The sequence below is a fragment of the Kogia breviceps genome, chromosome 6 (genome assembly GCF_026419965.1).
Source record: "Kogia breviceps isolate mKogBre1 chromosome 6, mKogBre1 haplotype 1, whole genome shotgun sequence".
Taxonomy (NCBI): Eukaryota; Metazoa; Chordata; class Mammalia; order Artiodactyla; family Physeteridae; genus Kogia; species Kogia breviceps.
In genome coordinates, this window is record NC_081315.1 from 81528665 (window position 1) to 81546142 (window position 17478).

General features: G+C 40.3%; 1 protein-coding gene across 4 annotated transcripts in view; it reads left to right on the top strand.

Annotated features, from left to right (window-relative positions):
* ATP8A1 (ATPase phospholipid transporting 8A1) overlaps nucleotides 1–17478 on the top strand; it is a 242469-nt gene that overhangs the window by 129441 nt on the left and 95550 nt on the right. For all 4 annotated transcript variants that reach the window (XM_059066067.2, XM_067036148.1, XM_059066068.2 and 1 more), the window contains 2 exons: nucleotides 8548–8686; nucleotides 12261–12325. In XM_059066067.2, coding sequence (XP_058922050.1) covers nucleotides 8548–8686; nucleotides 12261–12325 — 204 coding nt within the window. The remainder of the gene's footprint in view (nucleotides 1–8547; nucleotides 8687–12260; nucleotides 12326–17478) is intronic.

Genomic DNA, 17478 nt, shown 5'->3' on the forward strand with positions numbered 1-17478 from the left:
CTATTTATGTTTTACTCATCTTTTTCTTACAATTTGTTGTTGCATTTTACAATGTATATAATTTATTAACATTAACAAAGCAAATAGGTTATACAAAAGATATAGACATACCTAGCCTTAGGTAAGTACTCAACATCTTTTCCTACCTGTACTCAAAAAAAAAAAAAAAAAAGGTTAAGATAAACAATCTATTTTCATCCTCAAAACAACTCTAGTACAGCCATATTATTAGCCTTATCTTGCTGATGTAGAAATTCTTAAGTTATTTGCTGAAGGACGCATATCCAGTAGTTGGCAGAGCAGGAATTCAAATCTCAGTTCTGTCTTAATTCCAAATCTCATGTTCCTAATCCGTATGTTATTCTGCCAGCATGGTTTAAAAGAAAGCAAGAATATATGTAAAATGTTGGTGACTTGAAAAGTAAAATGTAACCACGTGTGCAGTTGAGTCATCATGAGATCAGCCCTTGGGGTTGGGAGGCACGGTATTCAGGACCCATCTGTGTAGGAAATGAGGCAGGCAGGCTGTGTGCACTCTGTGTAATGTAATGTACTCTATGCTCCTTAAAAATGAAGGTGGGAATATGTTTTTCATGATTTTCCCTCAACTCGTCTTTAGAGTCTTCTTAGTGAAAGTACTTAGTGTTCCCTTAGATCTCTAATCTCACGATTCTCCTTTCTGGCTGATCGATCCCTAATTATGAACACTTTGAGGTAGACTTTCCACACTGGGTTTTGCTGTCTTCTCACTCAGATAAGATGGATGTGTTGTTTTTGCAGGCTACACCCAGTCGCCTCTCAAATCCTGATTCTTTTCAGCTGGGTGTGTGAATTCTGACCTTATTTGGCAAGCCCTTGGCTCTGTGACAATTCAAATATGATTTCTGTGGTTCAGAAAGCACCAAGTTAAAACCTCCTTCTTGGCCTTGGTTGCCTGATTTCTCCAGAAGCAGGCTAATGAGCCATGCCAGTGATTTAACACTGTTAGTCTTAGTGTACTCTAGCTCAGCTTAAACTGAAAGGACAGAGGTATGAGAGTCTCTACAGTTAAATAAAACCCCTTTGTTGTGTGCAAAGAGAGGTTGAGAAAAGAAGCACAAGAGTGAATGATGCCCAGTGGAATGCAGACCAGAGAGAAGCCGGTGATCTTTGAGAGCCAGCGTTGTAGAATGGTTCTGAGAATCCCATGGCCACCAGGGCCTCTGTATTCCAGAGCTACCATACCTTAAAGCTAAAGAGCATGATGACTGCCACAGTCTCCCAACTGGTCTGGCAGCCTCCATTCTTCCCCGTCCGTCCCCAGTTGGCCACCGGTGAACTCCGAGTGTAAATCTGATCCTGTCCCCCCCTTCCAAAATTCTTCCCCAGATGCCCTTTGGCTTTGGAATCCCAAACATAAAAAAATAGCCCTTTTGATTTCCATTCCCTGCCGGTTTTTCCAGGCTTGTCGTTTTCCTAATTTACTACTCAGAGATCCAATTTCATTCTCAGAACAACCCTATTAAATTAGCATTATTTAAATCACCACACACCTAGCTTCATTTATCGATTCCATATTGACTAAATGGCAGCTTCTCAAACACAATGTGCATTTGCACACCTCTGTCTTTGCAACATGTGATTTCTTCTGTGTGGGATTTCTTCCCGCATCCCTCCCCACCTCTCCCAAGTGCTTGGCTAATTCTTAATTCTTCGTTTAGGATTTTAGGCCAAATGTTAACTCGTGTTGGATGGTTTTTTTGAGCCACCCAAACTAAGAAAATACTTATTTCCTGTTTTTATCTTTTGTACTCACAGAAAATTTTGTGTTTACTTCTAAGATAGTATGTAGCATATAGAGTAATGTGATTATTTAGGGAGAGTATTGTTTTTCTCTGATGGTAATCGTATATTACAGTTGAGAGGCTCTGTCTATAGTTTGGGATTGCAAGGAGAGGAGAGAGAACTGGGGCCAGAGGACCTAAGGCCAGACTAAGAAAGAAGGGTCAGAGCTGGCCCAGGTAGTATCAAGAGCAATCAGTCAGGATGGAGGCCGGTGCAGAGATGCACTGCAGTATTATGCATCAAGGGTCTGCAAACTCCAGCACAAGAACCACATTCACCCACTGCCTGTTTTTGTAAATAAAGTTTTTTTGGAACACAGCTCCAGCCATTTGTTTACAAATTGTCTTCGGCCATTTTCACACTACAGTGACAGCATTGAGTTGTTACAGCACAGAATGTAGGACCCTCAAACCCTAAAATATTTACCATCTGTCTCTTTACAGAAAAAGTTTGTCAGCCTTGCTGGAGACAAGCAGTTAGGTCCTCAAACTAGCAGCATTGTCACCAATGCACATTTCCAGGCTTCATCTCAGACCTACTCAGTGAGAAATTCTGTGGGTAGGGCCCACTGATCTGTGTGTAATAAGCCCCTCAGGTAAATCTGAAGACCGCTGCTCTCCATTTCTGCTCCTGTGGCCAATTACTTGGGGCTTGATGACAGCCAGGCAGCAGGGTCTAGGAGAAACAGATACCAACGCAAGGCAAGAGGGCACAGTCAGAAAACAAGGAAAGGAGTATCCAAAGAATGGATTCTGAAGTACAAATTTGAGGAAGGAAGGGACTATGGTTGTGTCCCACCATCTTGCCCAGAACTACCTGCTCAGTGTGTGTGTGAGGGAATGAATGCAGGCACACGTGTGTGTGTGGAAGGCAACCAGTCCCAAAATGTGAGTCTGGGGCCTGCAGGTGGAAACAGGAAACAGGTACCCCTGGCAGGAACGCCTCAGGACTGAGGCTGAAACCCATTCACAGAAACAGTATTACCAAAAACTGAACAACAGAGACAAATGTTTAAAAACCTGATGATTCTCACACCAGTCAGATTGGCCATCATCAAAAACTCTAGAAACAATAAATGCTGGAGAGGGTGTGGAGAAAAGGGAACACTCTTGCACTGCTGGTGGGAATGTAAATTGATACAGCCACTATGGAGAACAGTATGGAGGTTCCTTAAAAAACTACAAATAGAACTACCATACGACCCCACAATCCCACTACTGGGCATATACCCTGAGGAAACCATAATTCAAAAAGAGTCATGTACCAAAATGTTTATTGCAGCTCTATTTACGATAGCCAGGACATGGAAGCAACCTAAGTGTCCATCAACAGATGAATGGATAAAGAAGATGTGGCACATATATACAATGGAATATTACTCAGCCATAAAAAGAAATGAAACTGAGTTATTTGTAATGATGTGGATAGACTTGGAGTCTGTCATACAGAGTGAAGTAAGTCAGAAGGAGAAAAACAAATACCGTATGCTAACACATATATATGGAATCTAAGAAAAAAAAATGTCATGAAGAGATTAGTGGTAGGATGGGAATAAAACGCAGACCTACTAGAGCATGGCCTTGAGGATATGGGGAGGGGGAAGGGTAAGCTGTGACAAAGTGAGAGAGTGGCAGGGACATATACACACTACCCAATGTAAATTAGATAGCTAGTGGGAAGCTGCCGCATAGCACAGGGAGATCACCTCTGTGCTTTGTGACCTCCTAGAGGGGTGGGATAGGGAGGGTGGGAGAGAGGGTGATGCAAGAGGGAAGAGATATGGGAACATATGTATATGTATAACTGATTCACTTTGTTGTAAAGGAGAAACTAACACACTATTGTAAAACAGTTATACTCAAATAAAGATGTTAAAAAAAACAAAAAAACAAAACAAAAAAAACCCTGATGATTTACATAAAATTCTAACTTTTATTTAATCTCAGTTTTACTTTCCATTCGCTGCCTTGGGGTGTGTATTGATTCTTGGTGTCTTGTTTCTACCATCCTAGCTCAGCTGTACCCCAGTTTGACCTGACATAATTCATTCAACCTCCCCGACGCTATTAACTGAATGAATCAGTGTAAGGCACGTAGCAGTATCTGGTATTTCTGTGCTAAGGAAATGTTTCTTCATCTGCCTAGTCACAGTCTTATTTTATGTTGTAACAAAGGTTCCCAAATGTTACTACTATTTATTCATATTTACTCCAGTGATAAAACTTTATTTATCAGTATCATTCCTTTTATTTGTCTTCAAAGAAACTTCTGCCCAATAGTCCATGTTATCGTCTGAAGCCCAAGTTGATATGAGTTTGATAACTATGCTTTTCCTCTTTTAGGAACATATCATAAACTTTAAAAAAATACGAAATAATCTAAGCCCTGGCACAATATTTGCTTATATGGAAATAGGTCATTTTAAGGTTCCGTTATTTCCCAATACATGTAATATAAATGTATTGGGGAAAAAACACAATTTCCAAATCTGTCAGAATACATTTTACCATAGTTTTTAAATACTCTACATGACATTTGTATCTTTACTAGGGTAGAAATTTTATACTTGTATCCCTTTTTAAAAGCATTACATTATGAACATCTAAGAGAAAATAAGATTATTGATGACTTTTCTAGGTAAATAAATTATTTCATGATTTTTCAGTGATAACTAAATCTATATTATATCAAAGAGGCATCAACTGAAACCTTTATAACTTTTGGCACAGTGACATTTTGAAAGTAAAATTAGTCTTTGGAGGTTTTTTTTTTTTTTTTTAATTCCATAAATGCCATGGGAATTTTATCATGTTTCAACACTTGCTGAATATGTAATTCCCATTGTGACCATTAGTGGCCATCTGTGTAAGGTAATACATGTTTGGGATGAAATTGATTATGGCCTAAACACTCTTGTGTTACGATCAGGAAAAGCACGCAAAGTTCAAATCTTTTTTCCTAATGATAACTGTGTAGCTAAAGATATTCATTTCCAGAGACTGAACAGCCTATCACTCAAGATCTAATCTCACAATAAATGACACCAGGGGCAAAGGAAAGGAGCCTGCAGAGCCTTCCACTAAAATTAGTAAGTGCTGTACCTGAGGATCTCTTAGGATAAAGGGAAAATTAACAGGCTTTCAAATGTAGTTTTTCTTTCGTAGGCATCAAAGTAGACCCACTGCAATTTTGCTAAATATTCAGAAATGTTTCATTAGAAATTCCTGTTATGATAGCCATCAACACGCTCCAAGTTAACCTACTTGTAACATCTCTCAGCATATTCATTGCTGGTCCTACCTTTTTGGTACTTTATAGTATCTTTGCCTGGTTTGGAAAATGTTTCCTTTTTACCTGTGCAAAACCAGCTGCTTTCCTTCTTTCAAATGTGCTTTCAGTGTGATCTCCCCCGTGCAGTCATTTTATTTTTATTAGGTTTGTGCAGAGTAGTGTATACCCATGTACTTCCTGAGCTCATAAATCCCCTTAAAGTAGAACTAGAAAATAGGCAAATAAACTTGTTTATATATTTCTAATTAATGTATTCACATCTTAGCTCTCACATTATCTAGACCCCAGGGTTTTGTGCAACATACTACAAAAAATATACTTTTTTGGTTTAAAATTTTTGAGAGCTTATATTACTGAACTATCTTCATGATCGTTTAAAATCTTATCATGCTTTCTGTGGAATATCTAACATTTGAACACAACTATATCCTGATCTTCCCTGGCATGTGGGCCAGAATGATTTAGCTACTGATTTCCTAAAAGTAGCTGAAAGAACTGATGGAATCATTGTCTCAATGTTGAAATACAGCAGTTGTGATGCTGGCATAGTTGATGCTACACTGGTCTTCCTTTTCATTCTTGAACTTCTTGATGGTAATTATTCATCAGGTTTTGATAGATTTCAAATCTGCTTCCCATTAAAGATAATAAAATAATGCTATCTTTTTAAAGAAGGAAATTTGCCTTCCTGACATATATACTAGGAAGTCATGCATCAAGTGAATCTAATAGCTGCGTAAGTTATTTGGAATATATTGAAGAGAAAATAGTCTAGATTGCAACAATACTTTAGAACATTTGGATTGGGTTTGTTTTTGTTTTTGTTTTTTGTTTGTTTGTTTTGTCATTCACTCACTCTGCAAATATACCAAATGCTGACTATCAGTGTTCTGGAGATACAGTATAAAGGTGAACAGAACCTGGTCCCTACTTTGCCTTTTTCAACTTAAAATTGCACCCTTTATAGGTAGCCAGGGACCAAAGACTCCCCAGAGCTCTTCTTCAGCATCTCCTCGGAATCTGATGTGGTACGTCTGGGCTCACAGGGTCTTCTTTGAGTCAGCACTTAGTGCTCAGGCCAGCATTCTTATGAGAAATACGCCCAAGTTAAGGGCCCTTCACTCCCTCCTGCCAAACAGGGACATCAGCCTACAACCAGAGCAGGAGCTGCATTTGTTCCTCTACCTAATATTACTTAAATAGGAAAGAACTTAAAGAAGTCAACACTAACCGCTCACAGACTGATGCCTACTTAGTTTACTTCAGCCAACATTTATGGGGCAGAGACTGGGAATTGACCACTGTCTTGGGCACCATCGTAGACACAAAGGGACAAGAACGCATTGGGCAAAGCAGAGGATCTTGGTTCAAGCCCTGCCCTTCCGTAATCTATCAAGTTATGTCACTGTGACAAATCATTGCCCCCCCTCTGGGCTCCTGTCTCCTCATTTGTGAAGAAACAAGGAGCTTGGGGGCATGATCCCTCATTTTGAACAAAACTACCGGAGTCATATGTTTAAACAGGTAATCTTAATATGATAAATTAAGTATGTAAAGATGAGCAAAGTTCTGTCAGAGCACAGCAGAGGGGAAAACTTGTTTTGGACTTCCAGGATGAGCCACGTTTCACCAGGCAGGGCCATGGTGGATGTGTGTGTCTGTACACATACCTACTCACGTAAACACATGCATGCGTGTATATACTAACACTGATGCATAGGCTCGCCCATCTGTATTTAAGCCCTGTGGCAGAGACTGCAGATCAGCTCATTTAACACCTTTTCCTACTGCTCTTCTGCCTTGCCCCTCCACTGAGGCTGGAAAAGCTAAATACTAACAGTTCAGGATGGCCATGGAGCACCATTGGGCCAATGGCTGTGTTTGGAAATACGCTGAGGACTTTCAGAAACCCTTTTGCTTTTCAAGTAAGAGGTGGATACAGTTGGTTTTACCACCTTTGTCTTCAGTGTGGCTGTTATAATTATAGCTGCGACAGCCACCTTGAGACATTGAGAGAGATCTGGAGGATGCGTGGAAATATGGTCAAGCCAACGATCTTATACCCACTTCAGTACTAATGATGTTAGAAATAGGAGTCTTTATTTAAGCCACTCTCAGTCAGATTTTTTTTCTGTTATTTATAGCCAAAAACATTCCTAAGCAATATACTCATCAACTACACACACTCACTCTTGCGTGTTTGTATATATATTTAACTTTACTTTCCATGCCTACCAAGACTTGGGGCTATTTTTAGACTTGAATAGTGATGAAAAGTAAATAGGACTGAATGTTAAAGGAAAAAGTAGAAAGTGGAATGCTTTCTTTGTTATTATCAACCCAGACACTATCCTTTGCAGTAATCTCCCTTATATCTAGTCTGACCTTGTCTGATATTGTAAGTTAAAAAAATGAAGTCAAGAAGGCAGAAAATAGTTGGGAAGAAAGATAAATGCTGAAGTAGTTCATTCTGAAGGTTAGGTTATGGGGAAAATGGGTAAGACTGAGAATTAGTTGGTTGTGGCTTGCAGAACCCCGTTGGGAAGGGTACCCAAGTAGTGACAATGCCTGGACACATGGTGGAAAGAAAGATTTAAATCTTAGTCCATCATTGCCCATTCCTATGTATTTAGGACCGAGAACACCATTATCTGTTTCCATTTGGCAGGCCAGGTTTCCCTAACAGCCAGGAGATTGTTCTCACTTTTCCCTCCATTTACGAAGATGAGAGAAGAAACCATTCTTCTTTGTCAGAGATGAGAACAGCTTTCCACAGAGTGTTTTGGTTACGTTCAGTCTTGTATGAAAGATACCATCTAAGGAACAAGAGATCTTTAATGGTCTCTGACCTTCCACTATGCAAACATGGAACCATGTGAAAAACACTCAGCCTGTTCTTTCTTTCAGAGACTAATGCAATCACTTTGTTTATTGCTCCTTTCTTTCTTCATCCTTTCTCATTGTATTTTGTGTCTACATTTCCTGCCACTGCATCAAATTACAATTTAATAGTGTCAGCCTGTAACCTTACTCTTTTTCAAACAGGTCAGTTAGATTACTTCTTCACTGCGGTGATCTTCCATAGTTTTTGTTTTTATTTTTTCTTAATAGCTGCCTGCTCCTTTTTAACTGTTTTTGATTCCCCCCTTCTACATTTGTGTGTGTGTTTTCAGAATCAGTTCCTTACCTTAGGGAGGAGTAAGGTAAGACAGGTAGCTTCAGGGAGCCTAAGTCTCCTGCCAAAAGTACTGGATGAAAGTTAGGGATCCTTGAGAGAGAAAACTCAATGGGGTACTTGAAATTTACAACAAATTCATGAATTATCATTTAGTCTCTGATTTTAAAACATAGATACACTTCAATTTTTCATTCTTAAAGAATCTAAACTTTTTTTTTTAAAATCTTAAAAATGTTGCCACTCTCTTTCTCCAGAATCTTCAGCTACTTGGAGCCACAGCCATCGAGGATAAATTACAAGATCAAGTGCCTGAAACCATAGAAACTCTAATGAAAGCAGACATCAAAATCTGGATCCTTACAGGAGACAAGCAGGAAACTGCCATTAACATTGGTAATTCACCTAATTTAAACTTTAAAGTCATGGTGCTTTTTAACATGTTTTGATATATTTTAGAAGATAGATTTGAGATATTTCAAGATTTGAAAGATTTGGTATTTTCAGATTTCCATATTTGTTAATATCATTGGGCTTGTCTATTTACTTATGGCCCCAGTGCCCCTTTAGCATTTTTTTTTTTTTTTTTTTTTTTTTTTTTTTGTGATACGCGGGCCTCTCACCATTGTGGCCTCTCCCGTTGCGGGGCACAGGTTCCGGACGCACAGGCCCAGCAGCCATGGCTCACGGGCTTATCCGCTCCGTGGCATGTGGGATCCTCCCAGACCGGGGCACGAACCCACGTCCCCTGCATCAGCAGGCAGACTCACAACCAGTGCGCCACCAGGGAAGCCCCCCAGTGCCCCTTTAAATTTGCAATGATTGTATATACAGCCAAACTTCAGCTCTTGCAACTATGTAATGCCCTCTCTCAACTTTGTATCCCTGCCTAGCCCCACCTCCTGTTCATAATTGACACATGTAGGTAACCATTCTGCAGTTGTCTGCCAAAGTCTGGAGGTGGGGATTATGGCAGGCTTGTATACCGACACTTGTTTCTGTGACCAAAGGTTATTTCTGAGATAGGAAGTAAAGTTCTTGCTAGTTTTCACTCATGCTACAGTTAATTCCAATTTTGCAGAAGGAGGTTGTATTAGGCAGCTCAGGCTGCCATAACAGAATACCACAGGTTAGATGACTTAAGCAACAGAAGGTTGTCTTCTCACAGTCATGGAGGCTGGAAGTCCAAATCAAGATGTCAGCAGGTCGGTTTCTCCTGAGACCTCTCCTTCTGGCTTGCAGATGGCCACCTTCTCTCTGTGTCATCGCCTGGCCTTTCCTCTGTGGATTCTCACAGAGCGTCTGGTGTTTCTTCCTCTTCTTATAAGGACACTAGTCCTGTTGGATTAGGGATCACCCTTATGACCTTAGTTAACTGTAGGTAGCTCCTTAAAGACCCTATCTCCAAATGCATTCACAGTGGCAGTTAGGGCTTCAACATATGGATGGGGAGGTGGGGACACAATTCAGTCTGTAACAGAGGAGAAAGCTAATATTTGCTGTTAGAGGCCTATAGTACCAATAATATGCAAGAAAAATATTGCTTTTTTTTCCCCCCAATTCAGTAATAGTTTGTTGCCTGAACACTGTGAACCCTGACAGTAACCTCTGGATGATATTGATGTTATGAATTACGTGCAAAACTCTCCCAAAACTAAAGAAAGCATTTCAGCAGTATTCACAAGATGAAACCATATTTTTAGAAAGTCATCAAGTATCATGTATCTAAAAACATATAACTAATACTCCTTTTAGAAGTGTGAGTAATGACAGTATTCTGTGATAAATACTGTATTTATAAATATAGTATTTATATTAAATAGTATAAATACTGTAAATTTATAGCAAATTGATGTTGTTAATAGAGGAAAATTAATTTTTAAAAGAAAACTAGCCAGTAGAAGTTTAAACCTACTGGCCAAACAAGTTGTTAATTTTGATTGTAAAAATTATCACTGGGGTTAGAGACAAAATGGAAAGATGATGTATGAGAATACAGAATTCTTTAGAATCAGGAGACCTGGAACACGCAGGTATGATAAAGCAACATGACTACAGATAGAGGAAAAATGCATGGTGGTAAAGAGTAATATGTGGGCGAAATAAGCAATCCTCAAGATGGTTCCAGATATGTAGCCATTATGAAAGTTCCTCTGGAAAGGAGCGTATGGTGGTGGTTTCTGGCAACATTTAACTTTTAGAATCTTAGGCCATAATTTTTCCTAGAAAAGGGAAGGTAAGATTCATTCATTCAGCAAATGATGGTGGTGCCTATGGTGCCAGGCATCAGTTAAGAACAGGGAACAAAACATCATCAGAGTCTCTGCCCTCAGAGCTCAAATCCTAGTCAGGGAAACAGACAATAAAGTAAATGAGAAGGACACATAGTATATTTGACGGCAATAATTGCTCTAAAGAAAAATAAAACAAGGAAGGGAGAATAGTGCATTGCACAGAGGGATTCAGTTTTAAATCAGGAAGTCAAGAAGAACTATTGAGAAGGCGACATCTCAGGAATGACCTAAGAGAGGAAAAGATGTCACTTGGATGATTCGGGAGAGCTGTCTTCTGTTCTAGAGAAAGAACAGAAATGCAAAGTGTGAGAGGAGGAGAAGAGGTCAGCAGTGTAGCAGAGCTAAGGTTGGATGGGCCTCCCAGACCATTGTCCAGACTTGGCTTTTACACTGAGTGAGATGGAAAATGATTGGATGGTACTGAGCTGAGCAGAGGAAACACTTGATCTGACTTTCCTGTTAAAAAAAAAATATATATATATATATATATATTGCTATATATAGCAACTGTCTGGCTGCTAGACAGAGTAGACTCAAAGGAAGGCAAGTGTTGAAGCAGGAAGGCCAGAGGCTATTGAATTAATCCAGATGAGATATGGTGGTGGCTTGGACCCAGGTGATAACAGTAGATGTGGTGAGAAATGGTTGGGTTCTGGATGGATTTTGAAGGTAGAGCCAACAGGATTGATTGATAGGTTAGATGTAGGGTATGGAAGAAAGAAAGGAATCAGGGGTAAATTCAAGGTCTTTTAGCCGCAGCATCTGAAGGATGGAGTTGCCATTAATCAAATGAGGAAGACTAAAGGAGAAACGGGTTTTCTGGGGGGAGGTTAAGAGCCTGGTTTCTGGATATGTTCAGTTTGAGATGCCTATTTTACACCTAAATGTGTGCTATTAAGTAGGCACTGGCACGTGAGAGTCTAGAGTTCAGGAAAGAGGTCTGAATGGGATTTATGAGTTCTAGAATGGTCAACATTTAGATGGTGTTTAAAACCTTGGGAAGGAATGCGATCACAAAGGGAGTGAGTGTAGATGGTATTGTTTTAAATGTGAGGCCCGCCAACGAGGTTGCCTGTTTTTCCCCGGCCACGTTCGGCTGTAGGCAGACAGGTGCAGAACGAGCCGAGTTGGTTTAATCAGCAGGTGATTTTGCCCTGCAGCTAATATAGCAAAGCAAGAGAGGGCAGGAGAGTAGAGGATGTGATGCAGTCCAAGGGCAGGAAGATTGTGATAGGATCAGTGGTCCAAGAGAGAGCCAGACAACCCTCCTGAACCCTTCTCCCAACCAACCACTGGCCCATCTTCTGCTCTTCGTGTTGGTCATCGTGAAGGATATTCCGTACACATACACATGTATCAGTTTTCAGGACGTTGAGAATCCTTACTATAATCTCTTTCCATATTTGTTTATCAAGACAGCCTTAACACTCCAGGTAATGTCCTTGTATCTTATCCCTCTTACAGCAAGCAAGAGCATTTCTTTTTTAAACTTCCTGCAAACCTAGAAAACAGCTGACTGCCATCACTCCAATTAAAATAGATAAAATTTTAACTTTATCAAATAAAATAGATAAAAAATAAAATTGAGAATTTTGTAGTGTTATCATTTTAACATCTTCACCTCTTCTCTCTAGAGAAATTAATTATATCAATCAATTTACTCTGTTTGGACATAGGACACTCCTGCAAACTTTTGAGGAAGAACATGGGAATGATTGTTATAAATGAAGGCTCTCTCGATGTAAGTAAGATTATCTTTTTTCAAAAAAAACCTTTAATAACTTAATTATCTTGTAGCATTTTATTTTATATTCAGCTAGCTGTGAGAATATTTTATTTTCCTGAGGTTAAAAGATACCTTACTACTATTGTTCTGCTAGAACAAACGTACACTGTTTTGAACCATCGATGTAAATAGATGCTAGCTTTGTATCTATGACAGCTAAAAGAAATTGCTAAATGATTTGCTTAATGTTGTGAGACAAGAGAGCTGCTTTACAAAAGCATTATGTCAGGAGGTTGCTGAGTGACTGCAGCTTATTTGGATCTGCCTGGGTGTTTTGTATATTAAGCATTTAATGTCTGCCTTAGCTTCCAGTGTTGATATTTTGCTTCTTTTTAAAAAATGTGAAAGCTATTGAACAACACCAAATAACCAATAGTCAAGTTGTTTTTTGTTTTTTATCATTTATTTTTTTGGCTGCATTGGGTCTTCGTTGCTGCACGAGGGCTTTCTCTAGTTGCGGTGAATGGGGGCTACTCTTCATTGCAGTGTGCGGACTTCTCATTGCGGTGGCTTCTCTTGTTGCAGAGCATGGGCTCTAGGCGCATGGGTTTCAGTAGTTGTGGTACTCGGGCTCAGTAGTTGTGACTCACGGGCTCTAGAGCGCAGGTTCAGTAGTTGTGGCACACGGGTTTAGTTGCTCCGTGGCATGTGGGATCTTCCCGGACCACGGCTCGAACCCATGTCCCCTGCATTAGCAGGCGGATTCTTAACCACTGTGCCACCAGAGAAGCCTCTCAAGTTTTTTTTTTTAATGTCCTAACTTCTGGGCTGAAATATGAATTCCTAGGATGTCTTTTTTCATGGCTGTGATCACATGAAATTATATTTGGAAAAGAGGGAAAGATTTTTTAGGAATATAGTGTAAAATAAAAGTTAACCAAAAAAAAGAAAGTAGGTCAAATGACCTGTAAATATTTTAAAGGAAAGGTGAGTACTTGCAATTTAAGGTGGAAGACAGAACACGAGAGGTGATTATACAACTGCTTGAAATAGTCATTGCAACGCAAAGAGCAGAGCAGAGCAAACCTGATAATTAGGGATTTTGGAGAAGCCAAGACCAGCTCTGTAGAAGGGATGATAAAGAGGCAGATGTTTTGAAGTTGGATATAAAACAAATTACATGTAAGAAGTATTTACCTTCTGATTTTTAAACTGAAATGATGATCTCTTTATTATTTGTCCTTAAAACAATCCTTGTGATACTCTTCCCTTTCTTGTGAAATCTTTAAGCACCTTGTAGCCTGAAGAATAATATATGATTTTGCAATTATGAGAGTTGTTTATGCCTTTAATTATTGGGGAAGTGCTTTTTGTGAACGAAGCTTTAATCCTAAACACACACACACACACACACACACACACACACACACACACACATGCAAAAAAAAAGCCAGCCCTCCAGAAGCTTATAAATAATAAGGGAAGTAAAGTGCATACAAGTAACAGATATGTAAATAAGGTAGATAGCTTGCTGTGAAAATATCACGATGTTTAAGGAACTACTTACAAAGTAAGTGGCATTTAGTTACATAGAAGTGAGTACCTGAGTAAGGGGGACAAAAGCAGAAAAAGCAGAAAGTTACTGGCAGTAAGTTCAAGGCATATTTGGGACATGAAAGAGGAACATTAAAGTTGAGCACAAGGTTATAATTTTTTAAGTATGTTTTGTTTGAATAAATGTAGGCACAGAATGTAAAATTTAAAAGTTACAAAAAGGCAAAGTATAGGTGGCAAAAAATGAATCTCCCACCTTCACACCCAGCCTGCTCGTTTACCTCCCCAGGGACAGTCACTAGTTCCAGTCTTGTGTGTTTGTCCAGAGATGTTCTGACTTACCTAAGGGATATATGTGCATGTCTGTGGACGCATCCTTTGTTGTTAAACACAAATTGCAGCATGCTGTCCACACTGCTTGATACTGCACTTTGCTTTTCTCACTTAATATATCTGAACAATTGTATTATAATGGTCTGTGTGAAGCTACCTAATTCATTTTAATGGTGGCACAGTATTTATAAGGCAGCCATAAAGAAATAACAGAGGGGAGTTAAAACTGGAGAGCTAGTCTCGGGTCAGCTGTGGAAAGCTGGGCCAGGTTTGAGAATTTGCCTTCATAGGTGAGGGAAGCAATTACATCAGCCTCTTAAAAGAGGTGTGATGTTGGGACTTCCCTGGTGGAGCAGTGGTTAAGAATTCGCCTGCCAACGCACGGGACACGGGTTCGAGCCCTGGTCCAGGAAGATCCCACATACCGTGGAGCAACTAAGCCCATGCGCCACAGCTACTGAGCCTGCGCTCTAGAGCCCGCGAGCCACAACTACTGAGCCCACGTGCCACAACTACTGAAGCCCGCGCGCCTAGAGCCTGTGCTCCGCAACAAGAGAAGCCACCGCAATGAGAAGCCCGCACACCGCCAGGAAGAGTAGCCCCCACTCGCCGCAACTAGAGAATGCCCACGTGCAGCAATGAAGACCCAATGCAGCCAAAAATAAATAAATAAAATAAATAACTTTATTTTTAAAAAAAAGCGGTGTGATGTGTAGAAGCAGTTCTACATAGGCAAGTTGGAAGGGTGGGAGGCATGGGGTGCAGGTAAGGGACCAGAATAAGAGTTAGGGAGGAGGAAATGGGGGCACCAATGCCAGCAATGTGGTGTGAAATTCAGGGAAACTTATCCCATGGGGTCCCTGAGGAGGAGCCATCGAAGGTGGTTCCAGAAGTGGGTTGCAGTTGTTCACAACATTGCAAGACCCTCAGTGTAAACATCCCCATAATCCCTGTAGACCATTAGGCCTTTGTCGGCATCATGGGTTACACGTGGTACCCAGGTTTTCTGACACTTGAAGAAAGTCAGAAGTGGGACCTGTCGAAGCAAAAGCATGACCATGCTTGATTTGACATCCTTTTTGTCTGGATTTAGGCTTTCACTTTATGTAGAATGTGCTAGCATTGCTTCTTTTGTTTTCACTTGTTTCATCATTTTTCTCCAACTCTTAGACAAACACAGTCTTGAAGTGTTTTAAGTATCAAGTGATGTAAATAGCAATCTCAAGAAAAAAAGACAAAACTGAAATACCAAAAATATTCAATGTACTGAATCATGTATTGTTAAGACAGGTTTATTTATTTCCATTTTGAAGTTTCCAAGATGGCAACTCAAAAGTAATAAACACCTCAGTGGGACTTCCCTGGCGGTCCAGTGGCTAAGAATCCACCTTCCAGTGCAGGAGATGCAGTTTCAATCCCTGGTCAGGGAACTAAGATCCCACGTGCCATGGGGCAACTAAGCCCACGCGCCGCAACTACTGAGCCTGCACACTCTGGAGCCCATGCACCACAACTAGAGAGCCTGAGAGCCACAGCTACTGAGCCCGCGTGCCTCAACAAAGACCTGATGGGGCCAAATAAATAAATAAATAATATTTTTTTTAAAAAAGTAATAAACACCTCAAAGGTACTTGCACTACCTATTGCTGCAAGAGCAAATGTAGAGCCTCAGGGGAATACTCAATTTCAGTGAGAGCAGGGACACCCGTCTGTCTGTTTTGGTTTGCCATTCTCTCTCACTCCCCAGCAAGTTGCCTAGCACGTAGTTCATACTCCATAAATATTTGAGAAGTGAGTCACTGAATAAGGTTTAATTAAGGGCTTCCTTTAAAAACAAAAAAAGGTTGTGTATCAGTTTTAAGTTTGGTAGTAATCGATCATATCTGATACTTAAAGAGCAAAGTGTTTAGAAATGTCCTTAGCAATTCAAGTGCCAGTTAGGTGTGGAGGATCACAGGCAAACACTATGGCTGAATGAATTGACACTGACTCATCCAGCTCCAAACTACCTTGGGTTCTCGCACTGCTGTCTGGAGAAGGTTTTTCTCCCAGGGAGTTAAGTGGTGACTTTACAAATCTGGCTGTCTGGGGTCAGACCTGCTGTGGTAAACTCATTTGCTTCTCAGCAGGAAAGAAAACAGCACTTTGCATCATAGCTCCTTCAGATCTTGTGTCATACAACCCGTGTCTGAGATTTCAAGCAGGTCATTAGAATGAGTCTAGGTAAATCATTATTTATTTTTCATTGCCATGGAAAAGAAAAGCATCCTATGTGTTCAAATTGTACTGATAATAGTAAGAGATAGGGTTACCACTCCATCAGCACAAAGAATAGTTAACATTTAGGTGATAAACTTAGGAAGATGCCATCTTAGGAAATAATATGAATATAATAGGAAATAAATTGTGGGTGTTCAGAGTTTTGTCAAGTGACAATTTTAATGTACTCAAATCATTCTGTGCAGTAGCACAGTGGTTAAGGTACAGTTCTGCTCCACCTGAGTGGGGCACCCTGGGCAAAGTGAAATTAGATAACTTCTCTGAGTCACTTGTGCTGCCTGTCAGGTGAGGATAATGTTAACCTTGGATTGGTACGGTTAGCACAAGGCATGGCACGTATAGAAAGGATATGTTACAGAACTGTGTAGAAAAATAGTCTATGTTGAAGGCTTGCTCTACAGACCTAGTATGGAAATCTGATGGGCTTTTCTGCCTCTGCACATTCCTGGTTCCTTTCACAGCAAAAGCAGCACACCCTGCTAGTATGACGCCTGAGAGCAACGCTAGGTGTTCCCACCCAGTTATCTGACAGTGTCAGCAAAAGAGTTTCTTAAAAAGCTTGATCATGTTTGTTTTAATTTAGAAAGTAAGAATTTCATGGAGGAGCATCTTTAATAATCTAAAGTAGATCAAAATCTATGAGATATTTGTTAGGTAACAGAATTTTCTATCATGTGACTTTAAACCACTTTGTTAGGGCTTCTGATTATGATCTTGGTATGAGACATTTTCTTAAGGGTCTGCAAAAGCATGAATTTTATTTTTTTATTTTTTATTTTTTTTGCGGTATGCGGGCCTCTCACTGCTGTGGCCTCTCCCGTTGCGGAGCACAGGCTCCGGACGTGCAGGCTCAGCGGCCATGGCTCACGGGCTTAGTTGCTCCGCGGCATGTGGGATCTTCCCGGACCAGGGCACGAACCCGTGTCTCCTGCATCGGCAGGCGGATTCTCAACCACTGCGCCACCAGGGAAGCCCATGAATTTTAAATTACTGGCTTGAAG